The sequence below is a fragment of the Mus caroli genome, unplaced genomic scaffold (assembly GCF_978045245.1).
Source record: "Mus caroli unplaced genomic scaffold, Mus_caroli_1 scaffold_5, whole genome shotgun sequence".
NCBI classification, from domain to species: Eukaryota; Metazoa; Chordata; class Mammalia; order Rodentia; family Muridae; genus Mus; species Mus caroli.
The window spans coordinates 7,664,307-7,678,483 of NW_028227260.1; the positions used below are offsets into that span (position 1 = coordinate 7,664,307).

Below are 14,177 nucleotides of genomic sequence, written 5' to 3' on the forward strand. Positions count from 1 at the left end.
CCCATGGAGTTATCTTACAAGCTCTCAGAACTCTTCTCACACAGCTTAATTCATGGGCCATGTTCCAACAGGTGTGCAATTATCTCTAAGTCAATAGTCTAAAAAATATTTTGCAAGCAGGATATAGTAAATAAACCAACAGTTGCCAGATTCAAGACTAGAAAATGTGCACTTCATATGAACTTCTCAGCAGAGAGAAAAAAAAAAAAAACTATGAGCTATCACACACACACACACACACACACATAGTTAGTATTAAATAATGTTTCACTTATATCTATAGTTAGTATTAAATAGTGTTTCAAACACAGAGCCATGGTAACATTTTATTATTTATTAACTACTAGGTCTTTTGCTAACCAGCAAACCTATATGCAAACCTATAAGCCACCAAAAATGTGCTCATGTGAGACAAATCTTTGGAATGGTATCACTCATAACAGACAGTGTTTCTTTTCTTACAAACATGGACAAAACTACCTTGTGAAAGTATCCTGGTGATGAAATAGGAGTCTATAGAATATGAAACATTAAACCATTAAACAGCATAGTTGATTCCCTCTGTTATTCACCCCAAGCCATTTACTGCAACTTGTCTGCTTCCAGATAAATTCTTTGACAGACTCAATAGTTTTCCAGTCACTGTAGTATAATGAAAATTTCCCTAATTACTGGTCATTAGAACAGCCTCCAAAGAGAGCTGGGGACAGTGCCACACACCTTTAATCCCAGCACTCAGGATCTCTGAGTTGCAGGCCAGCCTGGTCAAGAGGGAGGGGGGAGGGGGGGAGGGGAGAGGGAAAGGGTGAGGGAGAAAGATCAGGGCAGCCAGGACTACACAGAGAAACCCTGTTTTGTAAAAAACAAAACAAAACATAACAACAATAACAACAGCCAGCTTCCAAAGTGTCTCCATCTGCTGCTATAGCTACCTTTCTGTAAGTTACAACCTCTTCCTTTTTCCTTGCTCTGGAATGCAGCAACTGGCAGCCTGCTTTGGGGCAAAGATCATGGAACCATAAGGGTAAAGCCAAGTAACAAGAATATATTGAAAAAAACGACATACTTCCATAGCTATACATGGTCCTATTATGATCTAGTAGTGATGGCAGTTGTACGAACTTTCCAAAACATCTTTTATCTTATGAGAGAATTATATAAATTTACTGCTGAGGGGGCAGATCCAAATGGAACTTCATGACAGGAAGGATGTGTTGACATTCAGCCTTTAAAGCATTTGTCAAACCCCAAGTTGACACTGGGTTATCCCACCTTTTTTGGACAGGGTCCCTTCAAGATGGTTTCTAGCCAACTTGTAACCAAGGATGGAGCCTTTCTACAGAAAAACAAACAATATTTAGACAGCTCTAGATCATTAAAATATATGCAACTTGCCTGCCTCTTTCTTCTGTTGATAGCCATGGTCTTCAATTCTTAGAATTCCCAGGCAGGTGTCAGCCTTTTCAAATCCTAGGGGGTGCTTCAAGTGGCATCTCTCATCTATGGTGTGTTTTAATTTCTGATAAATTTCTGATTTTTTCTCTTTCTGATAAAAACACATATCATTTTCCTAATCAACACAACTGACAAAAACAACTCATTAAAAAAATACCAGGACAGCCAGAGCTATACACAGGACAGCCAGAGCTATACACAGGACAGCCAGAGCTATACAGAGAAACCCTGTCTCGAAAAAAACCAAAAAAAAAAAAAAAACATTAGGTAGCATTCTCCAGTTTCATGTCCATACAGAATTTCAAAATGTGACATTATTTAGAAACAAGATGTTTTGGGGCATAATTTACAGTTAAGGGTCAGGATGAGATGATACAGGGTAAGAGTGGGCCATAAGGCTGAAGGCTGGTGCTTTTCTAAGATAGAGGGCATAGGGAGGTGGCTACTCAGAGCAGATGGTGTGTAAACTCCTATGCAGACACTTCTCCCACTTTCTCTCCTCCCTCTTCACACCATCACACCATCGTGTGTGTGTGTGTGTGTGTGTGTGTGTGTGTGATGTGCGCACATGTAACTACAGTACTTGTAGTACTAGGTAGAGTGTATTTTCTGAACGAGGGGAGGGGGTGGCAGCCCTATGGTCATTCTGCTCAGATTGCATTTGAATAATTTTATAATGCATTTATCTTTGGAGAGAACCCTTCTTTGAATTTTATCAATGATGGCATCCTTTATAACAAGTAATTCTAGGACAGTGAATCCTCAACTCTAGATAAATGTTATCCCTGAAACAAAAGAAGGAAAATACAATACAAGAAAAAAATAATATTTAAAGTTCATACAGAATGAATTTTAATAGAGTCAAATGTACACTCAGAAAAGCACACAAATATGCTCAGCTTGTAAATTTCCAAAACGGAACCAATCTACATAAAACACACTCAGATTAATAGAACATCAGGAAATGCGAGGGGTACTTAGGTTTTATTTCAGTTAGCACATTAGTCAAGAGCAATTGCTAGCCAGAAAGATGTTCAACCTCATTGATTGTTTGCTTGAGTTACCCAAATACATCCTCACACAGACAGACAGATAGATACACACACACACACACACACACACACACACACACACACACACACACGAGATGGGGGGAGAGATAGGCATAGAGATAGATTACTCAGTCACTTGTATGTCTTTTATGGTTCAGTTATGGGAGTTTTAATTTTTAATAAGTGGTTATACTTTATTCTCATTTCATATAGAAGTCTATCATATGGTTATACTACTGAACTATTCTCTTATTGTTGTCCTAACAAATTACCACAAATTTGATGGCTTAAAGAAACATGATTTATTGAGTTATTGCTTCATAGTTCTGAATTTTAAAAGCTTAAAAATGGGTCTAGCTCAATGTTTCCTCTGGGAGCTTTAGGGGCATTCTTTGCCTGCCTTGCTTAGCCTCTGAAGGCTGACATTTGCAGTGGTTCCAGATGCTGTCCTTCATCTTCAGAACTGGAGGGGCAGCAGCTTCTCTGCTCTCTGCCCCTACTCACATAGTCACACGTTCTACCTAATCCCTTGCACATTTGATTATATCAGGCTCATCTCTATCTCTCAGAATAATCTCTTCATAGAAAACACCTAAATTTAGTCATAGTCAGCAGAATCTCTTTCACCATGAAAAACATTCGCAGATTCTGCAAGTTAGGACATAGATATCTAGGGAAGCCATTTTTCAGCCTACTGTATCAACAATATATTTTCTGTTGTATCATCTTGATAAGTGTTTTGACAGTTTCCAATTTTATCCAATTCTAATTATTCTACTATGACCATTTTTTTACATATCATTGGATTTTTGCTACTAGATATAATATATAATTGCTGCCCTAGAGGATAGAGACACCCAGCCTTACAACATTCTGCAAATGAGTTCCCAACTAACAAAAGCATGAGTGAACCGTGGTTCTGCATCCTTGTTGATGCTTAATATTGTCTCTATGCCTCCCTCTTTTCCTTTCTTCCATCTTCCCTCTGTTGTGTAGGAACCGACATATATTTTATTCATGGGTCTGTATCTCTTTTGTAATATGATAAAATCTCTTGTTCTGCAAAGCTGAAGATTCCAAGGGCAGTTCCTGTTCTCAAAATGGATGCATCATCTTCAGGTGCCATTCTACCCCAATATGACAGCTATTCAAAGAAAAGTTGTGGTTCCCAGCCAACCATCAACATACGCTATATTCCAAGGGAAGACTGCCCTGACTGGTGGCAAGTAAGAAAACTGAAAAGGTAAAGCTAAGCATTTAAGCCGACTCCCCAGAATATGAATATAGAGTATAGAATGTCTATTGTCCCATAGCTTCAGACTACAGCCTCAAAGCTGGTAGTGCAGGCCTTAGCTGAACTAAGGTGGTCATTTCCAGAAACATTGAGTATTTAAACTAAAAGAGTAGGGAAGCCAAGTGGCCCCTCTGGAGCTGAGAGTATAGATTTCAATGATCCTACCTAACATTCCTCATGATCGCTTTAGCATTTTAGTCCTTCCCCTTCTCGCTTCCAATTCCTCCAAATAACTGCCTAATCCTAAGCATAGAATCTATAAGAAGTCTCCCTTATATAAAAGGGTGAGTTTACGGTAGGCTTACTTAGTCCTTTCAGGTTTTCAGCCAATGATGCTATCCAAACTCAGAATTGAAAGTGAGTCTATCTTTGGGGTCTTGGTGCTCAGTAAGTGTTTAACCAAATGGCAACTGGTCAAGTGTTATCCCTTCCTTTTTTGCTGCCTTAGACTTCAGCCCCACCATACTGTCCACTGTCTGTCATTCTCAGCGATGTCAACTTCCTTGCCGAGGGCTGCTGGTGTTTGTCTCTACATAGACTAAATGCAGAGCCTGTCTCGGATGCATAGTTTATCTCCTACTCCTTGACTCTTCTCACCCTCACTATTTTCACTTAAAGCAAATGCCTTACTGTACCGACGATTCAGCCACAGAGTCATGTGGAACCTGAACGAACGTAAGTATATACCATTGGACTTAAATGTCTTTAAAAATAATAAATTATGCTTTTCCACTCTAGGGCACAACTAGTTTCCGAGAGCATTGTCTATACTCAACTGCGGAGGAAAGGCTCCATTTAATTCTCTTTTGCCCCGTTCCCGTATAGATCTAGGCTGGCAAGATGGCTGTCTGCCTGAGTTTCCAGTTCAGGGCATGTCACCTCTGAGGCTCTGAGTTCAGTCCCACATTTCCCATGATTGAAGGAGTGAACTAGCTACTTCAAGCTATTGCAAGTTTCTCTCTCTCTCTCTCTCTCTCTCTCTCTCTCTCTCTCTCTCTGGCTCTGGCTCTGGCTCTCTCTCTCTCTCTCTCTGTCTCTCTCTCTCTCTTCTCTCACATACACACACACTGAATGTAAAATCAAAACACAAGGCTAAATAAATTGCTTTGCCCTTTTCAATGAGATTTTCTGACATAGGAGGAAGACAAACGTCTCTTCTGGGGGTCGGGTAGACTGGTAAAGAAGGTGGGGAGGAGGCATTTTAGAAACAAGGGCATTTAGAATTCTCTTGGCATATCTTAAAACAAAACCAGAGGATAGTTTCCTTGCCAAAGCAGCCTGCCCCTGTGAATTGTAGTTTAGGAGGAAAAAAAAAAAAAAAAAAAAAAAGGACTGGGCTGTGAAGGCAAACAGGAAATGGTGTCTAAATTCCAGACAAAGAAACCTTTGGACTTGAGGAGGAGGAGGTAAGCAATTCCTCCTGAGCCGATGAGCCGCAAAGGTCTATGCTAATCTTGCTGCCTTTAGCTAAAAATCTTGTACTTGCAACTCCTCTGGACACAGATGAAGCAGCAAGATTAGCATAGAGAGGAGAAAAATATACATAACAAACATGTAAAGGACAGAGTGCTGCACGTCCACAAGAGAGCAGAGCAAAGCTAGTCAGGCTGCTGCTTTCCTGATCCCAGGTTCCTGCTGCTGAAGTTAAGACCTAGCTGAAACAAATGGCTTGGTCAATTAACATTCAATAATCGTATGCTTTTAAATGTACCGTCAACAACAACAAAACCACCCAGCTGTCACCTCAAGAGGTCTGTTAAGTTAATACATTACAGAAGGTTTTACTGTCAGTCACAGGGATGACTGGCCATACACAGAGATGGACAAGGGCTGGCTGACGAGAGAACTAAAGATAGCCTGAGACAGATAAAACAAAATTAGGTTCTGGATATGCACCATTCCAACGTCTCTGCAATCACTGACGTTCTAATCTGCTAGCCTTGCAGAAGGGCCAGTGGAAGGTATGACTGCTTTCTAAGAACCCTCATTTTCACCACACTAATCACGTACCTTTACTTGCAGCGAGGAAGACATTGCATGCAGTAACCAACTGGAAAGAAATATCGTCTCTCACAGCACCTCAAAGATGTCATGGTAAATCCAATTGAGACACTACTTTATACTCAAAATTTACTTCCACTTGCAGAAAAAAAAAAAACACATTTGAAATAAGTTTGCAATGAGGCTTTACATGCAAGGTAAATATAGTCCAAAAATGTCCATGTAATTTGCCTCTGAATACATATGTGGACCTCACTGAGGTTTCCTTGGTTAAGGTTTTCCTCACACTGATTACATCAACTCTTCAGTCATGAAGTACTCAAGTACTGCGATATGCTGGCTCCGGCAACTTTAACAAGTGAGAAAGCAACCCAGAATAAATTATTCCCTAAGAATAGCTCTGTCCACATCACCAACATCTAAAAAATATTATTATATTATATATATATTTTTGTTTTTATGTGCATGAGTGTTTTGGCTGCATGTATGTTAAGGGTACCACATATGTGTAGTGCCTACAGAGGCCAGAAGAGGGCACTGGATCCCTCGGAAGTGGAATTCCAGCCAGTTGTGACCTGCCATGTGGGTACTAAGAACTGAAGGGAAGCTCTCTGTGAGAGTAGGGAGTGCTCCTAACCACCGAGCTACCTCTCCAGGACCAGCAGCACATCTTTAAACTTTCTACAGTAGCCATCTTTGTAGGAATCTTCATGTGTTTCATAAGGTTGGCTCCTCTGAAAGAGTCTAAGTAACCTGATTGAGTTCCCAGGAGCCTCTCCTGTTGAAGCGGTGTTCTCTTCCTGCACTGGCCACAGACGTAGCTTGTGAATGACTGATTTTTCATTTTGCTGATACCTTTTCCAAGTGCAAAGGGGAAACTTTGAAGTCTAGATTTTGTCTATGAGGATACAATAACTTGGTATTTCTGTACTAGGTGGTTGTACGGTTTCTTGCTGTACTAGGCAGTTGCATTGTTTCTTGCTTTCCTTGTTTGTTTGGCATTCATGCTGTTTCTCAACTCTTCTTAAGGGGATTCCCTGAGTCAAGTTCATCTGAAGAAGAGGAAAATCTGGATGCTTATGAGTGAGTGTTGAAAATCTTCTACATTTTTCTAAAACTAGAATTAGATGTTTTTATTTGATTCCTTGAAAGTATTAAAACAGATGCTTAGACTCTCAGAAGATTGTACTTATGTGGGTAAATTAATGTGAGGCTCTGAGCCATTTTTTCTAAATGGCAGGTGGTAATGAACTTAGTTATTATCAGTGAGGATGTTTTTCCCCAATCTGGACCATCTAAATCTGCTGCATATACTCACTGGTTTATCACGTGCTGAACGTTTTCATTTCATAGATAAATAATATAATGGTTCTGCTCATTAGTTTTTTGCTCGATCCCTCTAATCAAGGTAACATTTGAAGCTCTTACTAAGGCATTTGTCATGATGCACTAATTTCACACAGTAGTGCACTGAGCTACTCAACATAACAGCATTTATATATATAGAATCTTATTCATAGGATGATCTTATTATTTGACATTAAAGTTGAGATTCCTGATAGAGAGATAAGTTCCAATAGTTATCTGACACAAATTCATCTGTTCTGGGAAAATAAGAATAAGTGGTCACTGAAACTATATCCTTGGGTAGGCCAAAGGTTAAGGCCTCTTTAAGGATCTTTCCAAAATTCAGGGATTTCTGTTATTCTATAAATATTGACTTTATTAAAGATTTGTGATAAAGAAAAATTAAAACAGTGTATCATACTGTATTTCGAAGTCACTCAGCGTTTAGAGGACTTCAGAGAGTTTTAGGATTCATATGGACACTAGGATTCCATATGCTCTAGTTCTCTTCTGAGTGAGTGCTATTATTTGGTTTATTGGTTACATGTGAAGTGAGAGCTTTTACAGTAGACCTGTATGTTTCCTCTTCTCCTTTTACCTGTAATCTGTCGCCAGGTTCTAAGCATACCTGGCACATTAGGGAAGATGTGGTATAGCCTCCATTCTCTTGTGGCTCTACTTCTTTTCTACATTCTAGTCTCCTATTATAGTTAACTTTAGCTATCAACTTGATGGAAACCTGGGAAGAGAGAACATCAACTGTAGAATTGCCTCCATCAATATGACCTATGAGCATGTCCATGGGGCATTTTCTTGATTGATAATAAGTGGGAGGGTCCATCTCAGCTCACTGTAGACAGTGCCATCCCTGGATAAGTGGTTTTGAATGCTACAAGAAAGTAGCAAGCCATGGAAAGCAAGCCAGTAAGCAGAATTCCTCTGTGATTTCTGCTTCAATTCTTGTCTCTGGGAGGACAGCAAATCTTTACATTGTCAAGGCTTAGTCTTTAGCACTGAGATGAATAGAAGTTCTACCACACTGGCTCCACTAGGTTGAAATAATGTGAGAGATTTATACATTGTGGAAATTATCATAAAAGACCCGTCTCCTTCAAAAATCAAAAATATTTTCTCAAAAGGAACTCAAGACTTATAGAGATATATGACCCTAATCTATTATTATTATTATTATCATTAATTCACTTTACATCCTGCTCATTGCCCCTCTCCTGGTCACTCCCTCCCACAATTCTTCCCAGCTAGAAGAACATATCCCATGGACAGACAAAAGCTTTTGGAACAGACCCCGTTCCAGTTGTTTGAGACTCACATGAAGACCAGGCTGCACATCTGCTATGTATGTTTGGAGAGGCCGAGCTCCAGCCTGTGTATGCTCTTTTGTTGGTGGTTCAGTCTCTGAGAGCCCCAATGATGACCCTATATCATACTTGATATTCCTGTATATCCTATACTGTGAGTGCCACTGTCTGTGGATCTTACATTCTTAATTCAATCAGCAATTCAACTTCATTTAAATAAATGTGGAAGGACTGGGATTTAGATGGAAGATTATGTTAGGACTAGAGCTGGGCCCCTGCTTTATATATATATATATATATATATATATATATATATATATATATATATTAAATACTACATTTTAAAAACTAGGCAGAGCCAGGACCCAGCAAAATAATGGCATGGGTAACATGTCTATTCATGCAAAAGTTTAGGAAGGTGTATGCCTTGTTTGCTTTCCATTATGATGAAACACTGACCAAAAGCAACTTGTGAGAGGAAAGGATTCATTTGGCTTATGCCTATAAGTCATGCTCTGTCACTACAGGAAGTCAGGGCAGGAACTCAAGCAAGAATTTGAAGGCAGGACTACTTGCTGTTTCATGCAGCATTACCTCCAACCAGGTAACTCTCTCACAGCTGAGAAAGTACAGCAGAAACCATGGAAGAATGCTGCTTGGTGGTGGCTTGCTCACAGGGCCATGCATAACTAGCTTTCTGTACAGCCCAGGATCACCTGACCTGGAATAGCACCACTTTGAATAGGCTCAATATTCCTACATCAATTAACAACCACGTCAATACCCCACACATATGTCCACGGGCCAATCTGATCTGGACAATCCCTCAATTAAGATTCAACACTTCTCAGGTTACTATGCTATGCCCAAGGCTAACTGAGACAATGCAGTATATATACCATCTCACCTTCCACGTCCAAGTCCATATGTTTATTCCTGATCCTTGCTTCCTTCTATCTACCCATAGATGTATATCCCAGACCAGGGCTTTTAAAACGTTTTCTGCTCATGGTCCTTTTTATTAAATCAGAGAAAACTTTGTGGCCCAGGGTATATAGAGTTATAAACTAGAAACCAAAACTTTACTGATAAATCATAAAGGATTTTATTTTAAAGTAATTCTTAATTTACATATAACTTTGCCATTTGTTAAAGATGAAAGCAAATTTGCTTGTGCATATTACATAAAGAATTAAACACTGGTTGAATATCAGAGAGCAAAGGAAGAACATTCTCAATGTTTCACAGAGTTGATTGATTTTTTTTTTTTATTTTATGTGTATGGGTATTTTATCTAGGTGTACGTGTACCACTTACATGCCTGGTGCCCAGAGAAGCCAAAAGAGGGAGTTGGATCCCCTGGAACTGGAGTTAGAACCAGTTATGAACTACTATGTGGGTGTTGGGAATTGAATTCATATCCTCTGGAAGAGCAGTCAGTGTTCTTAATTGCTGAGCCATCTCTCCAGCCCAGGATCAATATTTTTGGTTTGACAGTTGTCAGTGATGAAAAATGTCGCTTTGTGTAGAGATACAGTACAAAATAGAAAATGTTTAACATCCTTTTAGAAATTGTTCCCCCCAAAAAAAAGCTGGGCAGTGGTGGCACACGTCTTTAATCCCAGCACTCGGGAGGCAGAGGCAGGTGGATTTCTGAGTTCGAGGCCAGGCTGGTCTACAGAGTGAGTTCCAGGACAGCCAGGGCTACACAGAGAAACCCTGTCTCAAACAAACAAACAAACAAAAAACAAACAAACAAACCCCGAAATTGTTGCAAAGTCTTCTCTAGTGCTAAACTAAAATTCATTGAATAATTGTTTTAATGAAATTCCAGGAAAATAATTCAAATGGCAATTATTAGAATGAAACATTCTAATAAAATATAGTACAAAGATATACTGATTTGATGATTGTTGTGGGAAATATTATAAAATGAACCTGCACATTCCCAAACTTGTGCCAACAACTCTCAGCCCCACTGAGGTCCTGCTGGCTCTGTCTCTACCCATCAACTCTCCGGCAGGGCCGGAGCTCCTGAGTTCCTTTTGCTACCATACCAGCCCCACACGACTGTCCACCCCATGGTCAGCCACCACAACACCCAGCAACCTGGTAGAAACAAAACTCTAGAAGCTTATAATTAACCAAACAGATTTATGTATCAATAAATTCTCAATTCACAAGATGCCAATACAATAATTTCAGAACCAATTGATAATGGTAAAAGCTGCCCACCTACGCAACAAGCTTCTCCTTCATTGTGGAGAACCCAGCCTTCAGCATCCGGGCTGCAGAGACCGTGCGGCCCAAGAAGATCAACAACATCACAGTCTACTTTGAGGGGAACCCGTCGGGCAGTAAAACCCCGATCACCTCTAAGTTGATTGTCACCTGCCCTCAGTGTGAAGGCACCGAATCTGGAATCAAATGGGTTTATTATCTGAAGGGGATCACCCCTTAGGTTACAACTGTGTCAACTGGCGGCCTTCCACTCAACCTATGAGCCATGCCTCACTCATGCTGTCCCAACAAAGAATAGGGGAATTTTCCAAGGACTTTCTTGTATGTGTTTAGTTGTAAGAGAAGTGATTTCTATATTATATTTTACAAATACAGATGTAAAATTTATGTTCCACATTAAAATTTATAGTGGCACACAACAGAAAAAAAAAAGCTGCCCACCTATATTAGACAGATTATCCCAACTAGCCTTATCCTTTATGGTATCATAACTACTGTGGCTATTTAAACCACGCTGGATCTGGCTTTCCTTCCTGTTCGTCCATCTCCATCTTGGCTCCTCTCTCTGTCTCTGCAACTCTTAGCGCTGCCTCCCTTTTCCCTGTCCAATCACAGGCCTCCTGCTGCACTAATATTTTAATGTAATTGGACAGGGAAAATCCTGTCACAAATACTTACATGCTGAGAAATAATGGTAGGAAAAATATTACATCTCTGTTTTCAGGAATTAAACCATTACATTTCTATGAAAGCAGACAACTTTGCATGTATAGTACAAATACTGTGATTCAGATAGCATTTATTAGTGTTGTGGATCTAATAAAATGCCCATTGCAAAGCATGTATATTATATGTCCAAAACAAGACTGCAGTGAAGTTGTATAATGTAACATGGGCAGGCACTGCCAGAAACACCTGGTTCATCACATGTGTAGTTTAAAATTAATTTTTGTTTGCTACACTTTCAGGAACCTTTTACTATTGACATTTTGTGACCCACCCACCCCCATATTCAATTATTCATTTCTACATGGGGGTCCCAATAAGTTCTTAAGAAGCTGTGTGCTGCTTAGCAGTGGTAGTTCATGCCTTTAATCCCAGTACTCAGGAGGCAGAGGCAGTCAGACCTCTCTGAGTTTGAGGCCAGCCTGGTCTACCGAACAAGTCCCAGGACAGCCAAGAAAACCTGTCTCAACCCCACAACAAAACTTCCCCCCCCACCACCAAAGAAGCTTTGCTCTATATCACTTTCTCTAAATGGTGGTTTGATTAGCTTTTATTAGATTGAAATATGAGTTAAACAGAAAACTCTCATGAGTACCTCAAGTGTTAATTAAACATCTGTAAGGGTAGACAGAGTTAAAAGGATTTTTTTTTTTTTTTGGTGGTTTTTCGAGACAGGATTTCTCTGTATAGCCCTGGCTGTCCTGGAACTCACTTTGTAGACCAGGCTGGCCTCGAACTCAGAAATCTGCCTGCCTCTGCCTCCCAAGTGCTGGGATTAAAGGTGTGAGCCACCATGCATGGCTGGGCTAGAGAGATGGCTCAGCCATTAAAGGCTAGGCTCACAACCAAAAATATAAAAGGCGCTTCTTACGTTCAGCCCTGTGACAGCTAATCTTGGTTGTCAACTTGACATTCCTGGGAAAAGGAAGCTTCAAATGAGGAATTGCCCTCCAGCTGTTGGCTGTGGAGCATTTTCTTAATTGCTAATTGAAATGGAGGGCCAGGCTTCTGTGGACTGTATCATCTCTAAGCAGGTGGGCCTAAGTCATATAAGAAAGTTAGCTGAGAGAGCCAGTAGAAGCTAGCCAGTTCACTCTACTGCCATTGGTCTCTAGTTCAAGCCTCTGCTTTGAGTTCCTGCATTGATTTCCCTCAATAATGTACAGCCTGAAAGCTGAAATAAACCATTTCCTCCCCAACTTGCTTTGTTTATCACAGCAACATAAAATAAATTAGGATAGCCCCCTTAATTTTACAGATAGCTAAGTCTATGGTCAAAAAAAAAAAAAAAAAAGAGGCTTGTTCAGAGTCAAACGACTATAGATGAGGTAGTTCTTTCTAGAGCTCAGATCTCTAAACTGGCTAGTCTAAGAATCTTTGCACTTTATTGAACTGTCCAGCTACTATTATTTTTTATTCTGTTAATACAGATACCATACAAAATATCAGTTCCCATTCATAGAAGAGACACTTTCTACCTTGCTTTTCTCCCACAAGCCTTAGCATTCGCCATCACTCTTCTTGAGCACATCTTTCCTCTTCTAGTCAATTCCTCCAAACTCCCCAAACCCATGCCCCATTGCACTTCATAACCTAGTTATTCCTGTATGTGATATTTTAGCCCATGCCAGAGGGACACAGAAATATAAAACATAAATTTATTGTTGTGTTTTACATACAAAGTAAGGCACAATGTTCTTGGCTCATTAATTAAATTAGCAAAGGTTAATTTTTATTTCAAATTTTTATTAAAATTCTCCAGTAATCAAAGCAGTGGCGTTGGCATGAAGATAGACAAAAGCCACAAGAGAGAGCAGGCTCAGAAACAGTCCCCCAGTGCTTGGAGGATGTTTTATCACCAAAGGGTAACATGCAAAGCTGGATATCCACAAGGACATAGACATAATCTTTGTGCACTGCTGATAGGAACATAAAATAATATGGCTGCTAAGGAAACTATGGCAGTGCCTACAAATAAAAACAGAATTATGGTATGACATACAGTCTTCTGTATTGAAATTGAAAGCAAGGTCATAAGGATATTTGTAAATACATGCTCACAGCATAGTCAGGAGCTCCAGGGTGGAAACAAACCAAGGTACCCACTGCTGGATGAGTAGGTAACAAGACACAGACAACATACATACATACAACATACACTTATCTTAGTCAGGGTTTGTATTCTTGCACAAAACATCACGACCAAGAAGCAAGTTGAGGAAAGGATTTATTCAGCTTACAGTTCCACATTGCTATTCATCACCAAAGGAAATCAGGACAGGAACACACACAGGTCAGGAACTTGGAGGCAGGAGCTGATGCAGAGGCCATGGAGGGAGCTGCTTACTGGCTTGTTTTCCCTGGCTTGGCTTTCTTATAGAACTTAGAACTACCAGCCCAGGGATGGCACCACCCGAAATGAACTAGGTCCTCTCACCCTTGATCACTAATTGAGAAAATGTCTAACAGCTGGATCTCATGGAGGCATTTCCTCAAGGGAGGCTTCTCTCTCAGTGATAACTCCAGCTTGACACACAAACCAGCCAGTACATACACTTACTCCTTTCTTATTCTTATTCTTTTATTCTTATTCTTATTCTTATTCTTATTCTTATTCTTATTCTTATTCTTATTCTTATTCAGTACATACTATTTGTTCTTAAAAAGGAAGGGAACTCTGATACATAATACAAACCTTGATGGTGTTTTGCTACATGAAATAAGCTAGCCCCCATCCATCCC

At 39.9% G+C, this 14,177-nt stretch overlaps 1 protein-coding gene across 2 annotated transcripts in view; it reads left to right on the forward strand.

Annotated features, from left to right (window-relative positions):
• Bmx (BMX non-receptor tyrosine kinase) overlaps positions 1-14,177 on the forward strand; it is a 64,613-nt gene that overhangs the window by 20,983 nt on the left and 29,453 nt on the right. Inside the window, exons 7-10 of one of the 2 annotated variants that reach the window (XM_029473273.2) lie at positions 3,575-3,750; positions 4,420-4,476; positions 5,824-5,895; positions 6,832-6,885. In XM_029473273.2, the coding sequence (XP_029329133.1) occupies positions 3,575-3,750; positions 4,420-4,476; positions 5,824-5,895; positions 6,832-6,885 (359 nt within the window). The remainder of the gene's footprint in view (positions 1-3,574; positions 3,751-4,419; positions 4,477-5,823; positions 5,896-6,831; positions 6,886-14,177) is intronic. The other variant, XM_021153332.2, reaches the window with a different exon arrangement.